Source organism: Cyanistes caeruleus, chromosome 6, assembly GCF_971803275.1.
Source record: "Cyanistes caeruleus chromosome 6, bCyaCae1.hap1.1, whole genome shotgun sequence".
Taxonomy (NCBI): domain Eukaryota; kingdom Metazoa; phylum Chordata; class Aves; order Passeriformes; family Paridae; genus Cyanistes; species Cyanistes caeruleus.
In genome coordinates this window covers 62,762,693-62,787,881 of record NC_141706.1, presented here as the reverse complement: position 1 = coordinate 62,787,881, position 25,189 = coordinate 62,762,693, and the positions used below count along the sequence as shown (strand labels likewise).

At 45.3% G+C, this 25,189-nt stretch overlaps 1 protein-coding gene across 6 annotated transcripts in view; it reads left to right on the top strand.

Annotated features, from left to right (window-relative positions):
• The window catches only part of SYT16 (synaptotagmin 16), an 89,392-nt gene extending 73,739 nt beyond the window's left edge, over positions 1-15,653 (top strand). For 5 of the 6 annotated variants that reach the window (XM_086892419.1, XM_086892415.1, XM_086892418.1 and 2 more), the window contains 3 exons: positions 778-1,221; positions 2,267-2,456; positions 12,859-15,653. In XM_086892419.1, coding sequence (XP_086748545.1) covers positions 778-1,221; positions 2,267-2,456; positions 12,859-13,172 — 948 coding nt within the window. In that variant the 3' untranslated portion in view covers positions 13,173-15,653. Of the gene's footprint in view, positions 1-777; positions 1,222-2,266; positions 2,461-2,597; positions 2,775-12,858 lie in introns of those variants that run through there. The other variant, XM_086892417.1, reaches the window with a different exon arrangement.
• The last annotated feature ends 9,536 nt before the right edge of the window (positions 15,654-25,189 follow it).

Below are 25,189 nucleotides of genomic sequence, written 5' to 3'. Positions count from 1 at the left end.
GCACATGTTGTGATTGTTTATTTTGAATTTTTTATTCTGAATGTATTAGTACCCAAACTGAACAGAAGGAACAGATGCCTCTCTTGGGAGATTTTAGAAGGGTATAAAGAATCAATATGTATTTAATCAGACTGCTTTTCTCCATTATCATTGCTTTTGCAATAGAAAAACTATTGAATTACGGGATAGCATCTAGAAATGGAATTTCCATTCCACAAGAAATTCTGACATGGTGATTTCCTCTTCAAATTGAACACAGCTTTTTGGGTTTTTTTTTAATTTCTAGCAGAACAAAATATCAAAAAAGTTTGCAGATTTGGATGAATTGTTTGATTTTAATAATGTAAAAAAAAGGAAAATCCACCTTGAAAAACAATTCCAGTGTATGTTCAAAGTAACAGGTTAAGTAGGTCAAAATGTTTTGCTGGTGCCTCAATATTGACCTGAATGAAATGTAAAAATCCCTTTGTTTAGTTTTTCTCTATGTAGAATGTTTGCCAAATTAACCATCTCCTGCAAAACACTTAAATATTGATGAAACTTTTTGCTGGAAATGTTTCAACAAGTGCTGTTGCTTACTAGAGCTTATGGGGACTATTACACAAAATCAGGCAATTAATCATTTGCCTTTCCAGAAATAGTGGGATCCATAAATCACACAGCAACTGCCTATGCTTGCAGGCACAAGTGAGGAGAAAAATTTCTTTTTAAGTGGATTTGGAATCATAGAGGCAGTTGAACTCCAGTGGAGGTTTCACTTCTTCCTTCTCTTTGCAGGAGCACAACGAAGCGAGCATTGCTCCAGCCCATCACGGTGCCCATGAGCCCATCTGCAAATGTGGTGACCTGGATGTCATCTTCACCTATAAATCCTCAAGCCAAAAGCTCATAGCCACTGTCCTGGAGGCCAGGGACATCCCAGACAAGGACCGCAGTGGCGTGAACACCTGGCAGGTGCACGCGGTTCTGATGCCGGGCAAGAGACAGAGGGGTAAGACGAGTGTGCAGAGAGGACCCATCCCCGTCTTCCAGGACAAAATCACCTTCAGCAAGCTGGAAGCTCAGGAGCTGAGCAGCCAGGCCGTTCGCTTCCGCCTCTACGCCGTGCACAAGGTGGTTGGGGAGAAGATGATGGGGGAGCAGCTGTTCTACCTGAGCGGCATCAGCCAGGAAGGGGAGGTGAAGGTGACGCTGCTCTTGGAGCCAAGGAGCAACCTGAGTGTAAGTTTGATGAAGGGCAGATGGAGTCCATAACACTGGTTTTTGGTGAATATGGTGTTCCTGAAGTCTTTTATTCAGTGTGTGTGTGTGACTGGTGGATCTGACCTGCTGTCACTACAGAAGTTATCAGTAAGAGGAAGCACAGGGCTTTTCTTCCCTGTGCAAAGCTGTGTTTTATTAACAGCTCAGCTAGCAAGCTTCCACAAAACCGTGTGGATCTACTACATCTGCACCAGTCACACCACATGCTGTGCCGTTCAGATACAGCAGGCTGGTCTGGGAAGCACCAAGGCATAATTAGTCTCAATTTCCATAAGATCCTTGTGCACCACTGTGCTGGTACTGCCAGTGCAGCAGCTACCTCATTTGGCCCTAGATACCAGCCCGTGGATCTCCACTGTGCAGTTTCCATCTTGCCAGGAATGCTTAGTAAGGCTCCTCTACATGGCAGATGGAAGTGGAGAGGTGGGTCATGTGAAGAGGAACTGGCTGTGCTGCTTCTTGATTTTCCATGCACATCACAGTTGTATCCAGCTCTGGCTATGCCAATCAATTTGTGTAGATGAGCTCTGTCATGATTCATTGTCTGCAAAAAGCTCAGAGAGAGGCTGTGCACGTGAAATGAATAAAACCTCCTACTCCAGGTGAAGTGGAGAATAGTGAAAGCGTTGTGGTAGCAAGGAGAGAAAGTAAGAAAATTCACAGTACAAGGCCAGAAACTGCCAAACTGAAAAGTGTATTCCATCCAAAAGCCATTATCAAGGAGATGCACAGAGTATTAGTGTAGTAGGATGTTTGCTCATCTCAGAGGCTTTGATTTACACTCGTGATAACACTTCACTCAGAGTTCCTCATCTTTAAAGAGAAAGTTCAGAGATGTGTTTTTGTAAAAGTGATGCTCTGATTCTTCTGGTGCCCCAGCATAATTAATTCTCAATTATTGTAATTTCTTCAGAGACATCTTACTAAACAAGGCCACGAGATATAAATTAAGGAGGGGGGTGGTGAATGTCCTGATGATTCTCTCGGTGCTCTTTCCCTGCAGAGTGCAGATTCTCAGCTGAGTCTGTCAGCAATCTCTCACAGTGATAGCGCTTCCTCAACACAGTCCCTGTCACATGGAGGGGTGCCAGAGCTGCTCGTGGGACTGTCATACAATGCCACTACAGGGAGACTGTCAGTGGAGATGATCAAAGGCAGTCATTTCCGAAACCTTGCAATTAATAGACCACCTGGTAAGTACTTTCTCTGCTATTAAATAGCACCATTGAGCCAAAATTTGCTTTTTTATTTTCTCTCTCGAGGAACTCAACTGCAGCGTTTCTGAGCTGGGTTTCCTTGCAGAGTACCTGATTGAAAATTAAATATTATTTCAGATCCATGTACTGATAAATATTTCAGGGCAATTGGAGGGAATCATATGAAGGCTCAGCTGATGGGACAGTAATACCCAAATGTCTGCTTTATTGCTCATACCTTTACAAGATCTGATTATGGCAAAAGTGCTGTTGTACCCAATGCACAGAGTAGTTCTCAGCAGATCCATTAAAAAAGAGAGAGAAGCACTTCCCAAGTGTTTAAATGTCATTTTGTGACCCACAGAGGCCCTGCCTGGTGCCATTAAGTGTTTCCCAGGGCTACACTTTGTTTAGTCCCCTTGCTGTGCTGCTGAGTGCTGGGGGACCCAGTGCTTTGGGCCCTTTGGGGACCCTCCTGCTGTGAATTCTCCACTGCTGCACAAGGAAATCTTCTGCAGAAGGAAGATTTGAGAGTTCTTGCAGCAGCTGAGTTCCAGTCCTAAAGGAAAAATTGGAAATTGCCTCAGAGTAGGTGCCTGAGCTGCAGAAAATCCTTGAGAAGGATGGTGCTGGTAATGCCCATGGTAGGGATGGAGTCACAGCCACAGTCACCTGCTGCTGCTGTTCAACCTTGTTTCATCATGAATGAACCTTCATTCATCTCCTGCTGTCCTTTTGCCAGTCTGAAACCAGCAGCTAATGGCACTGTGAAACCACCTTTCTGTGTGTTGGTGTGTTTGCTTTCTGTGATGTGTGCCTGCTTGTCAAAGCTGGTAAATCTTTGGCAGTTCCTTGCCTTCTCTGGGATGGACAGAGTATCTCGAGCTGCAAAACACTGAAATTGCTTTTGCAAGATGCTCTCCTCTTTGGTTCTGATCTAACAAAATATTTATGAGATATTTCATTACATGGATGTGAAAAGTCAGGTTTTCCACTAAACTGTACTTAAGTAGGTTACAGAAATAATCTGTGTCATCAGTCAGTCCCTTGAGAATTAAGGGTAAATCTGTGCAACAGTAAAACACCTGACCCCAGCCTGTGCAGCCCTCATTGTCTTTTATTAGCTGTGACAACATAGTTCTCCACGTGGGTTCCTTAAAGCCACATTCTTGTTTGCATGTACATGTTTTAATAAAAGGTTTTAAGTTGGGATCTTTTTCAGTAATTTAAAACAAAGGTAGACAAAGGCAACCTTGCCCCAGGAGAGAGCTCTCCTGTTTATATATGCTGCAGAGTAGACACACCCTAAAGTTTTACTCTCAGAAATGAAATTAAAGTAGTCCCCATACAGGTCCAAATTAATTTTCAGGCATCTGTAATACCCACTTCTTTTCCACATAAATGAAATTTCTTCCTTTCTGTATCCAGATGATACAGAGCAGTGTCAGACCAACGTCTCTCAATGTTATTTCAACCTTTAGGTGAAACATAGAAATCCATAATTTATTATAAGCAAACTGTGAACCTATCAAAATCTACTTCTTTTTTTCCAAGTCACAATGTTGCTTCTGCCATCTGAATTGTTCTTCTGTGCCTGCAAAGCCCCCAGTAGTGTGGTGAGAAAAAGAAAACCCAGTGAAGCAGAAACTGAAAGAAATTAAAAGAAGGAAGGAAAGCAGCCCTTGCCCAGGTGCTGGAGTAGCATTTCACTGATAACCCCCCAGGCCCTGCAGAGCAGGGCTGTGAGGGCCCTCGTTATGTCTGGAACACGCTGCTGGCTGAATGAGATGCTCAGTAAGTCCTTCACAAGGTGAAAGCTAAAACTGCTGAGCCCCTTTTTGGAGGGTGAGCAAAGGGCCCTTGTGTTTTCTTTAATAGGTCCTATTTGAGCTTCCGTTTTTCAAGGCTCAGAGAGAGTGATTTCTTTAAAGTATCATGGAAATTTTGGATATAATAGCCCTGTGGAACACCTGAATACTGAGCCTAAACTGCTATTCAGGGCAGCCATTTATAGTAAGACTGAGAGGAGCCAAGGGGCAGAATCCCTCTCCATTCCCAGCCCTGCACACACAGACCCTGTACAGGACCCATATGTGGTCCTGTCAGCTTTTAGGAATGGCAAAGGAGTTTTGCACAACAGCAAAGTCTCCAGCTGTGCTTTTTGCCCACCTTGACCCTCTTCTCTGCCACCTGTACACCCACAGGATGTGTGCTGCCTCCTTGGCATCCTTGCTCAGGGATTTCAGTGTGTGCAGGAGAAGGAACTGGACTGGAGCATTGGTGATTTCAGGTGTTAAAGACTGCAGAGGCTGAGACAGATGGTTTTCTAGAGAAGAAAAGGGAGATGGTGCCTGTCTCAGTGTTTCCTGGGCACATTTTCTCCTTCACTTAAACCTTTAAAGTGAGTCAGGTAAATGTCAAAGTCATGGGTGTTTATGTGGGTAATAAATGGGTTAGAAAACAGCTGGGCAGCTTACAGATACTTAAACTGTGCAGGCAGTGTCTTCCTTTCAGGTTACAAATATGGGATTTAAGAATAGTTTGGTGGAGGAGAAGTGTGCAGGTATTGTTCTGGGGAATGTGCTGAGCTATAGGCCTAAGCTTACATTCCCTGATCACACAGATAGATCCATTATCACTCTGAGCACTTAAGAGCACTCAAGAGCGTGGCTCCAGCATTGGACCGTAAATTATCTGGGTGTGCCAAAAAGCCTCGTGCAGAAAAGCATCTTACAGTTTTGTCAGATGTGGACACTGTTGGTATTTTAGTGCTAATGGCTTGTGTGCTGTGCACCTCATTCTCCTTGCTTCTTTTAAAAATCATTAACCTGTGCTGGCATTTTGTAGGAGTTTGTATTTTGGCCCGTGCTCTTGTATCTTAGAACAAAATGCAGTGTTGGTTTAAAGGGTGTTTATTATAAAAAAGAAAAAGTAACAAGAGAAGCTTACACCACTGGCAGAAATGTCATTAAAAATTTATAACCAGTTACATACTATGTGCATGGAAGTAATACCTTGGGATCACAGTGATGGACCAGGAATCATTTGAGCTAGTCAGTGCATAAACACAAAGCACAGAAATGTGTCTGCCCATGTGATGCTAAACCTTTATCAGCTGCTCTGCTGGGTACAGCTCTGTCTCCTCTAATCCAGCCTTCCCTCTGTTCCCTTCTGCATTTCTTTTGGGGTTTATGTCTGTGTGTAATGCAATGTGAGAAGAGCTATTGTGAAGTTATTCCCTCGCCTAAGAAAAGTCCTCCAAGCTTCTCATCAGCTGCAGAATTAATCACACATAATAATTGCATCCGTGCATGATCATTATTATACCAGCAGCATATTAACCCCATTAAACAAATACAATAGAACTGATGCTGGAGTAGACAGGAGGGGAGAGAACAAACTCTCAGGATTTCTATGGGGAACAGGAGAAATTCTTGAAGTAAAGGCTTGTCTGGAAACAAACATCTACCTGAGCCCCAGGTAACAATGCCAACAAGTACAGAAAATGCTCCCATAGGAAAATTAGGATCTTTACATTAGGATCCTATTTGTTCTGGGATCAGAGTGCTTGAAAGCCATTAGTGGATTTTATCTGTTTATTTTTGAGGGAAGAAAAGTTATTATCCCTGTTACATTCCTGAAGAACAAAGGCCCAGGTTAATTCCTTTAATTCAAAGCAGGCTGGGAAGCTGAATAAGATAAATTAACTTTTAACCTGCATATCTTGCTCTGAACAGGGAACTTGCTTGAGCTCCTAAAGCTTTGTGATTCATGTTCCCATGTCATCAGTAATGGAAGGAGGGATCTGTGCCAGGGCAAGCTGGGATGGATTCAGTCCTCCAGACACTGGATATCAGAGATGTGCTGGGGAGCTTCTTGCTGCTGCTGAGTGCTTGCCAGTCAGTGGCAATAAGATTGTGGAAAACCACCTCTCCTTCTGCACCTTCTTGTTGTCCATCCAGGAAAATAGCTGGAATAAGCTTATAACAAGAAGAGCCGAGGAAGCTTTGCTCTGGGTGGAAAAGATGAGGCCAGATGCAAGGAGCCCCAGGAGGATGTCTCAGTAACGAGCAGCTGGGCAGTGAGGTGGAAGAGGAAGTGTGGATGGGTGTAAGGTATTGCACAGGGACACAGGTGGAATTCAAGTGTGATCTGATGGACCCAGAGCCACTTGAGAGTGAAATATTTGGCTTATGGTAAATAGCTGCAGGAAAATGTCAACTCAAGGGTCACCAATAGTAGAGAAAAAAAAATCCCAATTTAAGGTGGACAAAATGGAAAATTGGTATTTGATTGTAAATACACATTCACTGGTGTAATGAACACTGTGTACAGCTCTGCCTTTCTCTGTCCAGACAGAATATGGCAGAACTGAAAAGATGTGGTGAGGAGAGTTGTAGACAATCAGGGGAATGGGAACAGTTTCCAGTGAGCTGAATAGACTGTGTCTCCCAGGATGGGAGATGGGGGAGGATTCACAGAGGTCTCTAGGTGTCATTGAGAAAGTGACTTGACAACAGTCATTTGTCTTCTCCTGATACAAAGCCAAAGGGTGGTAAAAGGAAGGGCAGAGGGAGCAGGTTCTGAAGAGGAGACAGCTCTTCACCTACACTGTCACATTCCTCACTACGGAATGTCATGGATGCTGGAAGCCTGCTTCAGTTCTGTGCAACACAAGAGAAATCCACAGAGAAAGTTCCACAGAGGGTTGTTAAATACAAAGCCTCTGACTGAGGACGTTCTTGAGTCACAAATCGCTGGAGATTTGAGAGTGCTTGTGAGAGAGCCAGCATTTGCTGTATTCCCATGGGCTCGCTGCTGTGTGTGCTACTGGCTACTCTTGGGTGGATGGGCCGGCTGGGTACAGCTCTTCCCACCACAGCTGGGACCTGGCACTGAGCAGGCTTAGGAGAATGAGTGTCACCGTCAAAACAAGTGAAAAATGGGCTTTCAAGGAGGGACTGTGAGATTTTTGCGGGGGATATTCCATAATAATCAGACATCCAGGGATAGTGCGTGGTTATCCAGTGATGTTTTCAATAGCTTTAGGTTTCTAAAGGGTCTGTGAAAAGCACAGTCCACGATACAGTTGCTGGGTATAGAAATGAAGATCTTTCTGAATCAAAGGGCTGCATTTGAAGTGAATGGATGGTGATGCTCTCCCACTCCCATAGCTGTGAACAACAAAATTCTTCCCCTCCCAAAACAAGCAGAAGAAAAAAGCCATGTCTACCAGAATGGAACAATCCTAAATCCAAATTTCAGCTGGAGCTGAGTGCTCGGTGTGAATCTGCAGTGGCGCTGTGGAGCAGCAGCGTTTGCAGAAGATCTGATCACAGGCTGTGTAATCAAGCCATGCCCCTGGGTGCTGCTGCTGGAGGTGACATGAGCTGGGCTAAGCATCCTCACATGCTGCTGCTCCCGTGGCTGGGAAGGTGTGTATCCATCCATGCTGCCTGATCTGCTCGGCTCTGCATTGCTGGTAAAGCTCCAGCCCCCTCTCTGAGGCAGCAGCAATGCCCTGATGTGGAAAAGAGCAGAAATGCCCTTATCAGAGGAGAGTCAAGCTGTGCACCTGGGCAGGTGTCTGTGCCCTGCTTGGGCTGAAGCTGCACCTCCTCAGGGCTGGGGAGTGCAGGCAGGTGGTGAACGTGTCCCTGGAGAGGCTGTGCTGTGAAATGGAGTGGGCATTGAGGCAGCAGAGGAGGATCACTGAGGAACTGAGCTCCAAGGTTCTCTGGAACTTTCCTTCCTGCGAGACCTGTGCAGCTGGTTCCAGGGGGCCCTCGTCTCCTGCCCCTCTTGCAAGTCACCGAAGCAGCAATTCCCTCCCCTCAGGCTGAGCAGTGCTTCCAGGGAGCATTCCTTTCTGCTGCATTTGAAATTACAGGCGCTGCTGGTCTGCTCTCTGATGACTCACATGTTGTGAAGGTTGCCAGATCCCAACCTCTCCCTTGTGAGAGAGCCGCCAGCCCCGGGAGAGGGAACCTGAGAAGAAGAGGCTTGGTGGAACAGGGAAAGGAAAGTTGGCTTCTCAGCAGTGTAGTAGGCAGCTCCCAGCTCTTGTATGATTTATACACTAGGCCATAAACTGCCTTAATCCAGACTTCCATGACGTGGGGTTGGGATCAAAAGCTTGGGTCTCCTTCTCCTCCCTGCTATTTTACTGATGCAGCTGCAGCGAGCCCAGCTCAGAGCGTGAATGTTCAGTGTTCTGCCCAACTGCTGGTTGAAAGGGGAGGCAAAGCCAGGACTAATGCTCTTCTGGGCCTCAAACTGAGACCTCACGTTGAGCTGCCTGTACAGAGCAGCGCAGAGCCGGGCTCCGGGGCCGCTTCGCCACGCGGTGCTGCCGTTCATTATGTAGGCTGGGAGCGTGGGCTTGCCAGCTGGGGGAAATTAAGCTCCAGGCCCAGGGCTTTCTTCTGCTGCGGCTGTTATTAGTCTGGATTGCAGCATGCTGACATGGTTATCCTGCTTTTGGAAATGAGCTAGCTTGCCTGGAGCGCGGGTGGGAAAGTCCGCACGGCGCTGTGCGGTACCCTGCAGTCCACAGACGTGAGGGGTCAGGAGTCTGTGGTTGTTTACTTCCTTTCTAAATATAAATTCAAGCAGGGGGTTGGCTTTTGTATTTGCAGTGCTCTTGCTCATGGGTCAGCTTTACTAATAATGGTGGTGCTTAGTGAAAGCAGAACGCAGGCTGTGGTCCCTGCTCCAAAAACAGGAGTGCATAAATTATAGTTGATTATTATTCCCCTGAGTTGTCATTATCAGTTAGTTCCCTCAGAAGAATCATGACAGAAATGGGTCATTAGAAGAATCCTGGAAAAACTGATTGCCTTTGCAGATGAGCTCTGGAGAGGTGTTTGATGGTTGATGGAGACAGAGCAGTCTGCGTGAGGAGAGCTTTGCCCAACCCTCTGGAGTAAGAAGATGCAGCACCAGCCCAAAATGTGTCTGGCTGCTTACAGCATTCCTTGATTTAGTGCTTTTCACTCTGGTATTAAATGCTGAGATGTTGATATTTTATGCATACGTGAACATTGGTATGAGTCCACTCGTACCAGAGAGGCAAGATGAGTTCAGAGTGAAAATGCTCTGCAGCAAGAACTTCTGTTCCAAAACCTGCATGGAAAGGAGAGCCTGGTGGATGCGGTGCTAAAATTGGTCTTGGCAAAATTAGACTTTGTTCTTGAATCTTCACAGACTTTTGTGTAACCGTGGGCAAGCTGCAGCCTCAGACACTCCCAGATATTAAGAGGTCTCACTGTTCCTCATGTCAGTGAGATGGGTGCCTAAACAGAAGGTGAGCACTTAGGCATTTTCAAGAATGTCAGCCCTAATCTCTTTTTCTTTTGTGCTTGATGGAGGTGGCACAAAAGTAAACACTCTGAAGAGCACAGAGTGCTGAGACACCACGGTAATGAGGCCATTACTGAACCTGAGCATGTAATTAGATGGAAAATGTTTGCCTTCATAATGAATAGATGCTCTTACACATACATTCCTCAGTAAATCTTCGGGCTCATCCTTGCTGTAGCTCCACTAATTTCACTGTGTAACTGGGGATGGATTTTCTTTGGCAAAGTCATCAGGAGGGGAGAGCTCTCCATCAAGAAAAGCTGTGTTTTCTGATGAGATACCTAAAAAAATGCTGCCAAGAGCACAATGCAGGAAGGGAGAACGACAATCTTAAAATTTAGTTAGTGAGGCAGAATAACAGCTCAGCCTCGTATGTACCATCTCTGCAAAGCAAATTTCAGATGCTAAATATATGATCCACACCTACTCTTTTATTTCTGTTCAGGCAAGCTTGATTCTTTTGGCTGGTAAAATACACCCAGTGGAATAAACTTGAGGAGAATTAGCAGCCCGATTTAGTTGTCACTTGCACTGGTTTTGTGCCGGTGTTTTCTCGGGGGTGATTAGGGCTCCTGGTATTATCTCTGGCTTGAGAACAGTCTCCTTCCAGCCTGATCCAGATGATACACACAGAATCCCCACCCACCTTGGTACTGAACAAACAAGGCCTTGGTATAGAATTATGTAAAAATCTGAGATATATTAAAGAAAAGGCCAACTTTTCTGACTTTAACTCATTGCTGGTATGCTACTCATTTTTCCTCAAAGCCAGGTGTGTTATCCCTCATTTGCAAAAGTTGAGGCCCCAGTCAGGGATGTGACATCCCAGAGTTTACGACTGTAAGACACTCATCCATTCATTGCCTGCAAAATTAACTGGGACATGCTGAAACAGAATCCTGTGAGGTGTTTTAGCTGTGGTGCTCGCTTTAGTGTTAACACCTAAATCATCTGTAATGGTATCACTGTCTGCTTGATCACTGCTGAGTTATGGCATCTGCTTTTTTGATTATGAATTGGTTGACTCCTTTGGGCACTGTTCAGATGAATGTGCCTGCAGTTAGGTGTGATGAATCCCACCTGAGCTGCCAGTACTGGTGAAAGTCAGAAGGAAGGATGACAGCGAGGTATACTAAGGTTAAAATCTAGACCTCAGTCTTCTCTGTCTTCTTAGAAAAAGAGATGCAGGCATGTATGGGGGACTTCTCCCTAAAATAGCATAGGGAGGTTATGTTGGGTTGGTTGTGAAAAGCAAGAAAAATTTTGAAGTTCAAACAGAGGATTGTACTAATTATCTGCTTGTTTGTATTTAAAAATCAGCCCAGTGGAATTCTTCCAATATTTTGAAATCCCTTTCTCAGAAGAAGAACAAAACAAAAGCAAAAAAAAAAAAGAATGCAATTAAGAAAATCCATAAAACCTCTATTTCCAGGGAGTTCCCTGCAGTCTAGACCAGCAGCCAGGGCTTACACATGAGGAATACTTCAGTGCACATTGTGGTTTGTCAGTGCCAAGCACAGTGACATCCCTACAAATACTGTAGGAGTCGTGTCTGGTTTCACATTGAGTCAAGCTGGAACACGGGGTCCTCTCTTGGGCTTTGTGTTCCTGATGGGCCTGAAGTTCTTACAGATTTCAGCTCCTCAGCACTGAATATTTAGGTGGAGATCAGTCCACCTTTCAATAAAGTGTTTTTTGTTTTTTTTTTCTTTCCCAGATGCAATCAGGAAATTGAATCAAATCTTCGCCTTTCTGTGTGACAAGTGGGTTTTTGCTGGCAAGATCCTCCTCATCCCCAGCGTTGTGCTGGGAGCCAAGCAGGCACCCCCAGCTAATGGCTGGGATGAACTTTCCCTGCAGAAACTTGATAGCTGTACAGCTGTGCAGGCTCACAATTTGCTCCTTGATTGTCAGCCTCCTGACAGCTTTTTCAGTGGAACAGTTTGAGAGGAGCGGGAAGCCCTGCTTTGGAGACATGGAAGTGTTTTCACACCTGAAGTGCAATTTCACACCTTGTGTTGCTCAGTAGATAAGAGTGTAAAATAGCACATCAAACGGGAACAGAAGAGGATAGAAATGCTGCAGACAAGAGATGGAGGCTTGTTATTTATTTCCTATCTTCAGCACACTCTGAAATAATACTCACTTGCAGGAACCCAGGCACAGATTAGGAAGGGGTTAGCAGGGGACTTGTCTACCCAAGAAATCTGTCACTGTCATGTGCAGAGCAAGGTGAAAACTTACACTGAGCTGGGTCTGTGGAGCACTGGGAGCTCTGACACCACAGTATTAGCTACCACATAACAGAGGAGAACTGATTAATACACGAGGCAGCAGGAATTTAAAGAGTAGATTTACAGGAGCACTAAATTGGACCATCCCTTCCTTGTATTTGCTAAGTCTGTTTACCCCTTGTATTATACACTCCTTAAATTGTATATAAAATTGACCTTGAGTCCACCAAAAAAGTAATATGTGAATTTGGAAAAAATATTAAACTACTATGGGAGATCAAATAATTTCAGAGTTTATGCAGGTTTTTTTCCCCCCTCCTTTTCAAGACCCTTAATTTTTTGGTATCTCAAACAATAGATCATAGAGAGTGGTGGAGGGGCAAGAGAAGCCTGAGTAAGACAGCCCCAATGAGGCTTGATTGTGAGGGAGAGGAAAGGAAGGTGCAGACACCATTTGAAATGGAGAATCCATGGAGACGCTCATGGAGTTTTGGTTAGTCTTAGACAGGTTTGCTAGGACTGGATAGCTGATATCCTGCTCTTTCCAAGAGAGTGGGGCTGAAACATGAGTCAGTTTTCTTTTCTTCTCAGCTGAATATGAGAAAATCCAAGAGGTGCTTTCACCTTCTGCTTCTCATCCCATGGATTTTAGCAAGGAGCGCCATCCAGCCCTCATGTTATTCACTGCAGACTAAACTGCTTTACTTGGATGGTTTTGTGGGTGTTTTTTGACTCTCTGGGCCTTTCATTTAGCCTGTCACCTGCACCAAACATGTAATCTCCTTTTTTTTTTTTGGTCTTAGATACCTACGGGAAGCTCTGCCTGCGCAACTCCGTGGGTCAGGAGATGTCCCGCTGCAAGACCTCCATCCGCCGGGGCCAGCCCAACCCCGTCTACAAGGAAACCTTCATCTTCCAGGTCGCCCTGTTCCAGCTCTCAGACGTCACCCTGCTGATCTCCATCTACAACAGGCGCAGCATGAAGCGCAAGGAGATGATCGGCTGGATCTCCATGGGCCAGAGCAGCAGCGGGGAGGAGGAGCAGAGCCACTGGCAGGAAATGAGGGAGTCACAGGGGACACAGGTCTGCAGGTGGCACACGCTGCTGGAGTCCTAGCGGGGACCAGGGCAGCCTGGGGCAAAGGGCTGGCTCCCCTCGCTGTCTGCCAGCAGGAAACAGCTCTGGCAGGGCACGCTGCTTTAACCTGCCCGCTCAGAGCCAGCAGCCACGGTTACCAAGGCTTGGGAAGAGAGTTTAGCTCTTGCCTTTCCGGCTTGCCCTGCATTTTCTACATGCAGATAATTAACCCTAGTGAGAAGCAGTGGGAATACCTGCAAAATCCTTTCCTTGGTCACTGCCTTGCTCATTTTTCCATTGGTTTAATCGCCACAGACTGATTCTGATGTGACGCTGTTTTCTTCTGGAGTAAACTCTCTCTCTTCCCTCTCTTCCCTTATTTATATTAATGAAGTTTGCAAATATTCTTGCCACGCAGATAGCTCACAGAAAAGCTAACCTGCATGCAGATCACATCCTCTCCCTTTTATTATTGTGTTTCTAAGTCCTAGAAATGAGCATTTGATACCACTGTAAACTGGATGATATATTTTTCAGGCAGCATGAGAAAGCACTCTTGAATTCTCTGACAACTTTTAAGTGCCTAGACATTACTACTGTTCTTCTGTACTAAAAATTGATATAAGGACTAAATACTACTGGTATTTTTAATTAGGCACCCTGTGCACTTGTTAGCCTGCATTGACATAGGTTTGCACAAGAGATAACAAGCATCAGTTTTATATTGCATTATACAATGCATGTTTAGATGTTTACTTGAAGTTATGGCTTCTGTCATCACAAATACCAAAAAAAGACCAGAACAAACTGCACAGCCACCTTTGTGCCTGAATCACTCCTTTCTGCATCGTTTTGCCCATGTGTTAATATGACTTTTAGAAGTGAGGTTCATTCAGAAAAGCAATTCTGTGAGCATTACAGGAGAGAGCTTCAGATCCGTGGTGTTTCTGTGATTCAGCAAAGCACTACTCAGAGTTTTCTGTGGGATCTTCCGCAAATCTCCTGTGATATCTCCTTGGGATATGGAGGGGGACTGGTTTTGGCATGCTGAGCAGTAGAGGATGCCAGACCATGTCACCTAACCTTGGGAAGGAGCTCTCTTGCAGGCCAGGAATGGGATACAGAGGGGCTGCTGGCTCTGCTGAACTGGAGAAAAGAATTGTGCTTCCTGCCTCCAGCTGAAAGCAATGCAAGGAGCAGCCTTGCTGGATGAGGTGATGATGCTGTCACATGGTTACTTTTCAGACTACATTGTCCTTTTCCATTTTAATCTCTTTTCCTGTCTCTGTAAGCTGAAGTCATGGAGATGATGGATAGAGGATGTGTCTCAGTCTGCTGCTTGGCTAAGTGGTTGTTGCAGTGCTGTGTGTGACACAAAGGAGGATGTTCATCCTCAGTGGAATGCAGGCAGTGAGGTGCTGAGATCTCCAAATGCTATCAGCTGCCCAATCTCCCATTCTCCACAGTCTCTAGGAGAGGACTGTCTTTTCTCCATTCCTGCTGATGACAGCAAGGCACAGGAAATATTTTGCTGAAGAGCTTTGTTTGTACTGAATCCCTTCATGGTTTGGTTTTGCTATTTACTGACACCTGGCACCAAATTCTGCCTCCTCCTTCACCCACAGCCACTTCCTTCACTTCAGTGGTGCTGTGGATATCAAACTAATGCAAATTTTGGCACTGGCTGTTCGACCAGAATTGGTCCTTGGTGCTGGTTTTTGTCACATCCAGGCTAGACAGGCCCTGAGGGCAGTGCTGTGGCACTCACAGGTTATCACTGGTGTCACACAGAGGCTCTGTCTGTCCTCAGGAGGCAGACAGAATAATCTGCACTGAGAAGCACTGCTTGGAACAGGTGATACAAGTTATTCTGCAGACCACGCTCTTGTATCTTCTTATCACCTGTCTGAGCATCACTTTTCCAGGGAGACTGGTGGTTATCCTATGCAGGAGGGTTCTCCTCCACTGTCTAGATAAGCTGGCATGTCTTCTTTGCACTTAAACACTTTTGTGTTTTATAACACAAAGAAGGGTGTAACCCAAATGCAGCTCATCCCACAAATATGTTCTTGACTGCACTGCTAAAACAATGCAAGAAAAAGTGAACATCTGAGTGGTAACCAGCAGAATAGAATTTCATTTATCATACACTTTCTTCCTGGGGAAAAATAAAAATAAAAAAAATAGAGGAAACAGCCCAATTCAAAAGGTGCATTTGCTGATTCCAGTTGTTTTCCAATGTCTCCATCTTTTTTGTCCTGAACTGCATAAAATGTATATGCAAGTCTTTATAATTAATTTTATTACCTGGAATGTATGTGTGTGTAATGAATTTACTGAGATTCTCTTCAGAACTTCTTGAACCTGCAAAGTCTTGCCTGTGCTTCATGATTAGCTAAGGAAAAAGTGTAAGTTCATAATACATGTCAGCAGTGAACTGGAGATAACCCAGTTTCATAACAGCATGATTAAAAAAAAAAGAACCTAATGAAAAAGTTCATTTTAAAAAGCAATGAAGTACACTGGGTTTGGACTTCCATGCTGTTTTCACATTAAGATCTTTTCTGAAGATATGGCATTAAGGGAATTGAATTTTAGTATATAATTTCATTGTAGAGTTTTTGGAGTCTGAGAAAAGCAAGTGAAAATGGCTTATTTAGAGTAAATTAATATCTAAGCAAGTGTTAAAACTTTGCTGTCCAAGGGAAGCAGGTTGCTGCATTCTTGCTGCCACATTTTACCCTTTTATTTTATCAGAAATTTTTGGAGGGAGGGAGCAAGGGCTGTGGCAGGGGGACCATTGTGCCAAAACTCTTGGCACATCCATGCCTTGAGAAGTGTTTTTGTGGGGTTCTTTATGTTCCTACCAAAGCAATGGAGAAGTCTAGGAATCTTGGGATGAACGAGGTGCTGGGGGTACTTGTGCTTGCTAGGTGTATTTTGGGATTTTTATTGCTTTTGTGGTTTATTTTTCCTTCCATTATTGACTGTCTGTGAAATGGAGGCTTTGCAGCAGCTCTGGCATATTCCAAAGCTCCTCTACCTCTTCCCATTGACAGAGTGAATTAGTCAATGCTAATATTTATACAGGCTGGGCTTGTGCTCCTGGTCCTTCTTATGTAAACACCACTGCCCTTTTAGTCACTGCTTCAACCTCTTGTTTCCTTTGGAAGTGGCTGACCAGAATGACTTTCCAGGAAGTTTTCCATTCCTTGGGAATCCTGTCCTCACCTGACTGGCAGAGGGCTGGCAGACCTTGTGCTCCACTGGCCTTCTCCATGTGGATGCTGATGGCTTCTGCTTCAGTGGGGGTCCAGGTGGGGAGAGAGCTGTGAGAGGGCCATGGGGGTTTCAAGGAGCAGGATAGGAATGGATAACCTGGATCCAGGGTGCTTGGGCACTTGCAGGGCTAGATTATGGATGTTTCCTAATGCACTCATGTCTTCTGAGGTAATTCATTCCCTTTTGACACCGTTTGTAATCCCTTTATAGTTTATTTGAATTTTCTTTTAATTGTTTTTTAAAAGCCTGGAAATGTGGAAAGATATTAACTGCATTGGGCCAGAGTATTATGGGCAAGTGCCCTAGATACATCTCTGTATCTTGAACAGCATCGTTCAGTTGGTTGCAGTCTGTTTTTCCATTGTTCTCCTCAGCCAGCATGCCCCTGTCCTGCCAAGCTCTCTGCTGCTATTTTATTTTTCCTTTTTTAATGTTTATCGACAACAGAACAGAGTGATCTCACCGTGTTTATATTCCCCATAATAAACGGTGATCTTCAACTGATGCCCACAGAAATGAGTTCCTCTTTTAGCCCACTGAGCTGCAGCAATTGCTCACTGATGTGCCCATTTGCAAAGGCTTTATCTGGATGATCTTCTGCTTCCTTTGATTTGTCTGGGTTTCCTTTTTACCGGTGTCTTTATAATTAGCTGGACCCTGCTGTGGCCTGCCCGTTCCTGTTGCTCTGCCTTGTCTGCCTTTCCCTTCAGGGGCAGTGTGGGTTGTGCAGCTCCCGGGGTACATGGACAATGCTTGGGTGTATTTTTAGCAGCTGCAGATCCCGAGGAGTTATTTGGTGCTTTACACAGCCCACTGATCTTCAGTCGTGGATGTCGTTAGAAGTTCCTGGATGCACAGATCCAAAGGCTTCCAGCTGCTATTGATCATTTTCCCAGCATAAAGCTGAAGGTGGCAGCTTGGCAGAGGAGCAGGCATTTCCTCTGGTGGCAGTTCATTTTCCCCTTCAGCTGGAGCTGGCAGTGACCTTGGAGCTGGCGTGCCTGCAGAGCTTGCTTTCCGCTCCCATATTTATCATCATTTTTAATCTGTGTGATCACAGCACTTCATCTCTGCCTCTCAGCTGCCTTCTGCCCTTCAGCACGAAAAGTTGACTGAAAGGCTGAGCAGAGAATATGGCCTTCTCCATCATATTATCCCCTCCCAGAGGGGTCAGCTCAAAGTTGTGATGCTCCTGACCAAGCCCTCGCCTCCCTGCTCTCTTGTCCACTTGTAGAGTTTGAAGTTGGTTGGTTGGGCTGTGACATCTCAATATTTACAGAGTAGTGACACCCATTCACCTCAATGTGGACCAAATTAATGGCAGAAGGAACAGCCTGTTCTGTATTTGCTTTCTTCCTTTTCTCACGGGCATTGTGTTCTGCAAAAGGACAACAGAGCCTGCAGGAATTAGTATGCAGGAACATCCTCTTTCCATTTAAATGTGCTAAGTGTGATGTTTGCAGCTATGGTTTGAGGGGAAGAAACAAAGCAGCCAGGGTTTGTAGAGGAGCTCACACTTTGAATGAGGCAGGTTTTTCCCTCCAGCATGTGATACCCCAACAAATACATTCTCATATCCCAAGAAGCAGTGCTGGCTCTGAGCTCATCCGCTTCTGTGATACAAGCAGCCAGAAGCTGACAGATCCTAAAGCTTGGAAAAGCATCCAAGATAATTCCACAGAGCTAGTCTGGGTGTTTATTTGGGATCTGGTGAGGATTTAACAAGCTGTCATGCAAGAAATGAAAACCCCAAGCAGTGGTGGGAAGGTGGTGGCGGGGGAGAGAGGCAGGAGGGGAAGGCTCTTGGTGTGCTGGTGCTGCTGTAGAGCTGGGAATTTGCTCACTCCCTACTCCAGGAATCAGCACAGCCGGGCTGCAGAGGCATCAAGCCTGAGCTGAAAGCCAGAGTTTCTCTGCATGACTCCCGAGCTCCAGATCTGCTGAAGGCATACAGCTTTTTTATTCAGTGCAGAGTGAGCTTGTGTCTTCCTGCAGCCTACGCTGTGGGCCCTAAGAAATGAATGTGTAAATATTTTGTCTCTCACAGCAGCCCAAGGTCATCTTTCTGGAACAGCAAACAGGCACAGAATCCAAAGAAGATCAGTCTGTCATATGAGTAAGGTTAGCATCTGCACTTACAAATGACAAAGGCTATTAATCCTCATGCTGTAATCCCCAAGCTGTTTGCCAGCTGGCAGCAGGAAGATGCTCCTGCTCTACCCACACAGCTACCCATGTTTTTTCACCTTTATAAAGAAGATATAGGTCAATATTGTAGCCTGAATAAAAAAACTTGGTAGGTGCCATTCATCTCTTTTGTCATTACAATCCCTCTCCACTCCACACAAACTCTCTATACAAATGAAGGGGTAAGAGGAGAGCTCTGGGCTGGGCTCTCCCTGTGCTCCTTCCCCAAAACAGAAGGCTGAAGGTGAGATTTTTTTTCCCTCTCCTCTGCTCCTGAGTTTGTCCTGGGTGGATGAATTTTGAGATCTCTCTGCAAAGCTGAACAATCTCAGCAAAACTCTGTCACTAAACAGGTCTTTACACCCAGAGCAGGGAAAACCAAATTCTTGCACAAGGAAGACAAAATTCCCGTGATAGGACATTTTTTTTGGTCTTAATTTGGGAACCTGCATGGGATTTGGGTATTGCCCATGACCGGATCATAAACCCCTGAATCCTCTGAGGTATCACTGATGGAGCAGAAGGAAGACTGCAGGTAGTGATGCAGGTAGGCAGTCTGTGGTCTCACACACCAAAAACTGTACGGTCACTGGGTTGCCCCCAGTGAATTTGAGGCAGCTGGCGTTGAAAGCAGTCGAGGAAGAAACACAAAAGCCAGACAGGAGCTATGAAACTCCACTCAGATCTGTTACTTGCTCATCTCTCAAGGAAATTGGAAAGCAACATTTTTTTTTTTTTAAATTTTTTTTTTTTTGCTTTAACAGAAATCACAGCTGCTTTGGCAGCTGCAGGTGTGAGGAGCTAAGGATGTTTGCTCCTCATTTTTGTATTTCTTCTGGCTGTAGTGGGGCACATCAAACAGACACCAAATGCTCTGGAGATGTTTGTCCCCTGTAATGTCATTCCCAGTGTGGGCTGATATTACTGAGAAACAAGAGACAAAAAGCTGGTATTGGCCATAGGTGAGGAACAAGGATTCAGGGTTCTCACAAAAGCAGAATTCTTCCTGAGCCCCACAACCATTAATTAGCTGTGACCTCCAGGGAAGGCACTTAATCCTGCCAAATACTTCCCTTCCCCTTCATTTCTCTTAGGGCAACATTGCAAATTTCTCTCTTCATTAGCAACTAGGAAAAAAATCATATAATTTTGCAAGCTTTCCTCATCCCTGTTGTGTCTTGTTAACACTTTCCAGGTGTTTTTCCTTCATGCTGTCTCCATCACTGCATCACTCATCCTGCCATTAATATCTACAGAGGCAGGTCAGTGCCTGGTAGCAATATTTGATGTTCATGGTGCTCAGGATAAAACCTGTCCTCTGTTCCCTTGTCACTACGTGGCACCTCAAGCACAACTTTTCCAATTTCACTGGTACCACATCTCTCCCGTATTCCTCTGCTGGCATTGCTGTGGTTTGTGTCTTGCTGGGCTGTATTCTCAGCTGTAACTTCATTGACTTTTTTCCCAGCAGAGAGTTTTGTTTGTCAAGAAGAGTAAATGAAGTAATCATTTGGTAGACTTAGCATTTAAATACTGCGTGACATTTATATGTGTGTGTATATATAAAAATGTTTTTTATGGCAGAGTGCCGCGGGGCATTTGCATGAAGCACATCTCAATGTATATTTGACTGTTGATTTAAATATATGGTATGTAATAAGTTATTTTTAGTGTGTATTGACTTCTTTCTATATTGGAACAATATACCATCTCTGGCAGGGCTTTGTTGTCTCTCTGTTGCAGGCACAGCTGGACACTGAGGTGTGTCCTTGTCCTGTTTCCTCCTTGTGCTCCATGGGGTGGGAGTTGTTCCACTCAGGAGCTTTGTGGGTGGGCAGACATCTCTCCTGCCACAGGAGAGTGTTGTGAGCCTCCTACTGCACCTCCCTCCTGGTGCTTGGCAGAATATTTAATATTTCTCCTTTCTCTGCTGTCATCCCCTCAGCACAGAGAGCTGCTTGGTGCTGGGAGTGATTCAGCCCCGTGGCTGAGGGAGCACCAGGAGCGATGGAGATCTCAGCTCCCCTTTCCCAGCCTGAGATCACAGAACCACAGAATGGTTTGGGTTGGAAAGGACCTTAAAGACTATCCCATCCCAACCCCCTGCCATGTGCAACCTCCCACTAGACCAGTCCAGCCTGGCCTTGAACACTTCCAGAGATGAACATCCACAACTTCTATGGTCAAGCACAAAATTTATTTATTAATTGTTTGGACGAATTAATGAAAATGCCACATCCCTAAGTTTTGTTGGTGCAGAAGCAAGGCTTCCAGAGCTTGTATTTGTTATTGAATTATTTCTATGGTAAATAAATCTGTAAAGGGAAAACTTTTCCTACTTTGAAAGTTATAAGAAACAAATTCATATGGTCTTTTCACTTTTGTAAAGCTCAAAGATTTGCACTGTAAATTGTACCTTGAATAATTGTACCTTGAATCTAGTTACTGAATGGTTGGTATTGACTGGTGAGAGGCCACTGGGATGGTGTGAGCATTGTTTCACTTGCTGGGGATGTGATTGAAGGAGATACATGGAATGCAAAACTGTGATATAAAAGATGAAAAATACAAGGAAAAGATGTTTGGATATTTAACTGGAAAACTGCTCTGGGTTTATTCTTAGCTTTTCATGTAGTTGACAATGAAACATTTTTTATTCTACTTAAGTGCTAATGTGCATGATCATACAATATATTGCCTCTTGCTAATTATATGCTGTGTTAGGAATACTAATGTCTAGATGATATCTGACTGGAAAAAAAAAAAAAAAATCAACATTAAACCCAGCTTCTGCAGAATTCTGGGCTGAAACTACCCCTGCACACACACAGCTGTCCACACCTTAGACACAGTCTTATTTTGTCATGGAGAATGCTGCTGTTACAGGTTTCATCAATAAAATAGAAGCAGATGGCTCATGTAGACATGCAAACCCAACGTATCTTCCTTTTTGTTCTTGCTGTGAATAGCACAGAATGGAGTGAATATGCATCCAGGAGAGGGGAACGTGTTTTGTTCAGAACAGGGATGCAGGTGCCTGGTGCATAATGCAGGACTGGGAGGAATGGGAAGTGTCTGCCCTGCTCTTGGTGCCACATGGACACAGGGGCCCTGTGGCAGCAGGCTGGGGTGTTTTGGGGGCTGGAAGGATTCTCATGTCCCACTGATACCCTGGAGTGGCCACCTGAAACAGAGGATAGACAAAATTAGGGGAATGAAAGTGGGTATTAATGAAGGCATTCACTGGGTACACCTTGGGCAGTCAGAAGCTTTCCAGAGGCTACACCCAAGATGGACATGACAGTCACAGGGTTTTCATGCAGTTACAAGTTTGGTCCATTTACATAGCAGGGGTTAATCCTTCAATTACAATTTCAGGTAATGAAGTCATTTACTCCAAGTTTTCCCCCCCACAATTCACTGCTGTTTGCATCTCTCAGTGCCTGAGACAAAAAGGTGTCCTTGAGTTTCAGACCTAGAGAGGAATTGTTTTGTGTGGATAAAATGGGAGAACAGTAGCAGACAGGCTGTGGAGTTTAGAGTTGTACACTAAAGCAGTACAGGATCTGAAAAATATAAAAGCTAAATCCTAAGGCATCACCATCATGTCTCTGCTTCCCCCTGCATACAGCCATTCAGCCAACTCTGTGGGGAAGGAAAAGTGCTGGCTATGCCTTTGACATCTGCTCTTCCCTGCTCTCTCATCCAGCCCTGGCAGGAGCTGGGGAAGAAGCCCCTCAGCCCCCACTGTGGTGGCACCCTGCACTCAGCATTTCTCCTACACCAAAGGTGTGTTGGCACCTGCACCAGGGCACACAGAGCCAGTGTCACCTGTGTCCCTGCTGTGAGGAGACACCAGCCTTGCTGACACCCTGGCTGTGGGTATGGGGCACAGAGGGATGCCCCCATCAAAGCTGGGGTGGCCACTTGGTGGAGACAAAGGTAAGAGCTCAAACAATGAGCTGGAGAGGTGAAATTGTGCCAACAACGGGTGTGTCTGTATCTGGTGGCTACTTTTGTTTGCACCTACCTTTGGTCATGTCGTATTTGTCAGTGGTTTACTTCTGGTAGGTTGCAGTTGTAATACCTGCCCACATTAAAATGGAGAATGATAGAAGCTAAAAAAATTCCCAGATTGGTGACTTTGAACTGGGGTTAGTTTGTTCCTCTCAGAATAGCAGTGCCATATTCGAGGGAGACATGAGAATCCACGATTTCTGCAGCCCTGCTGGCACCCACAGGGTTGGCTTTCCAGGACCAGCCCTGAAATAGAGTTTCCTTTCCTGGCAACAGTTGGTAGCTTCAGTGCTTGGAAACCTCAGTAAAGGCACTTAATATAAGACATGTCTGAGGACACAGAAAACCCAGCCCAGGGCCCTTCATCTTAAAGACAGTGGAGAAATGGTATATTCTGGGAGGCTCAGAGAGAAACTAGGGGGTTTGGAAAAGCTCACCCTCCTGGTGTAAACTGGAGATGAAATACCTGTTTTGCTGAGGGCTGATGTTTGTGGGTGACCAGGCTCAGCTGAGAGGGCTGGCAGGGTGGGCTGGGGGCTGCTCTGGGTTGCAGCAGCCTCCCAGCAGCTCCTCCAGGCACAGAGAGGGATCTGCAGAGCCAGGCACACATCCCCCAGGGGTTTGGGAGCTCAGGTGGGTGCTGCTGCCAGGGTTTGAGTTGGGTACCAGGACAGCGTTTTCCTGGCTTGGTTATCCTAACACTGCTTCACCCTGTGCATTTCCTGAAAATCACTTAAAATTCTCTCTGCCCAATCAACAGCCTCAATTCCCCACCAAATCTCCTTCCCAGTAACCCCAGTGCTGAGGGATGCCGCTGATGGCTCTGGAGGACTGGGGCACTGGGAGCACCATTCTTGCCTTGCTGTTCCTCCAGCCTCACCCTGTCCTTGTGGGAGTGTCCTCAGCCCCAGGTGGGTTTTCCCAGGCTGATCCCCAGTTCAGGGCTGACCAGCACGGGGTTTGTTTCATTCCTGCAGGCAGACTTGCCTGTGGCCCCATGTGAGCTCAGCACACACCACGATGAAGCTGCTGGCACTGAACTCAGTGAGGGGCAACTGGGCCACGGATCTTGGTGCCAGCACTTGGTCAGCCTGGCCTAAATGGGGCTGCCTGTAAATTTGGTAGTGAAAGCTCAGGTTTTCTGTGAGCTTGGTGTACAACACCACCACACAAATATTTGCAAGGGCTCAGCACTCCACTTGCTGCTCCTGCTGGGACACCACTGCTCAGCACGAGCACGTGTGAGCTCCCGGCTGTGTTGTGTTTTATCGTTCTGATTATCCTGTCCTTCCTCCAGCTGCATTTTAATTCTTTAGAATGACTTCATCCCTTGGCAAAGTACCAAGTGCTGTTTTGTCAAGACATCTTTTTTTTTTTTTTTTTTTTTCCATTCATCCTAATTTTGACCACTTGGAAAAGTCACATTTTTAATGTCAGGAAACTAAGTTTTGAATTTCAGCAAAAAGAGTGATATCATTTTTCACGAGAGGGTGAAAGCATTCCCACTTCTCAATCAGCTCAGTGGAGGCTAAAGCTGAGCTGTCTGCCATCTGTCTCCTCGCCAGTCTCTCTTCCACCACCATCACTTTTTAGCAGGTTGGCCAATTTCAATCACATTTGAGAGCAGGGTAACTGTCTCAAAGACAGTTATGCTTCTACAAATTTTGTCAGCTGGCAGAGGATCATTTCCAGAGAAGCAGAAAGGAGTGGGTTTGATGGCCAAGGGTCGGTGAGCTGGTCCATTGTGACAGCTCCAGCATGTGCTGCCTCTGGTTGAGCTGGGGGTGTCCAGGGGACATGGTGGAATTTGGATGGGGATGTGGGGAGAGTGTAGGGGGTAAAGAGCAGAGATACCTAAGAAAATGAACTTCATTTTTTCAACTCTTCCCTAGCTTGTTTCAGGAGGTTTTTAAAAGTTTGTCTCAAATGTAAAAAGGTAAAATAAATTAAAAAAAAATTAAAATAACAATAGATTTTCTTGTACAATGAATTGGAAGATAGAGGAGGAAAATAGTGCTCAAGAACAGAAAGAGAAAGAGCTGGTCTGCATTTTAGATGGAGGCAGGATTAGCCTCCCAAGGAATCTGGTCCCTCTGAGGCTGGCCAACCACTGGGAGGCACAAACAGGGTCCAGAAACTGGAGCTACTCATCTTCATTTGCTGTGACAAGCCATTGTCTGGGAAAGCTTTTGAGGGTCTGTGTCTGCTGGAGGCAGCTGAGTGGGCCAGGCCAAGGATAAAGCCTAGCCCAGGATGCAACTCCTCACATCTGAAACTTCTCAGGTACAAATGCAGAACATTTTGGGTGCATTTTAGCTTTGGAAAATACCTTCTGCATGCTGTGTTCAGAAATGCAGCACCTGTGTAGGTGTATGTGGCCTGGGAGGGCTGGTGCTTTATACACAAATCTTTTAAATGTTTGGTGCTTGAATTCAAAAGGGCACATTAATTTAATCCATTTTTGTTTAACACTTGACTTGAGGAGACATAACTGCTTTGAAATAATTTTTCTTTCCTAATTCTGTGAGACAGTTAAAGTAAATGCTAATGTTCTGGGGTTTTATATTTCC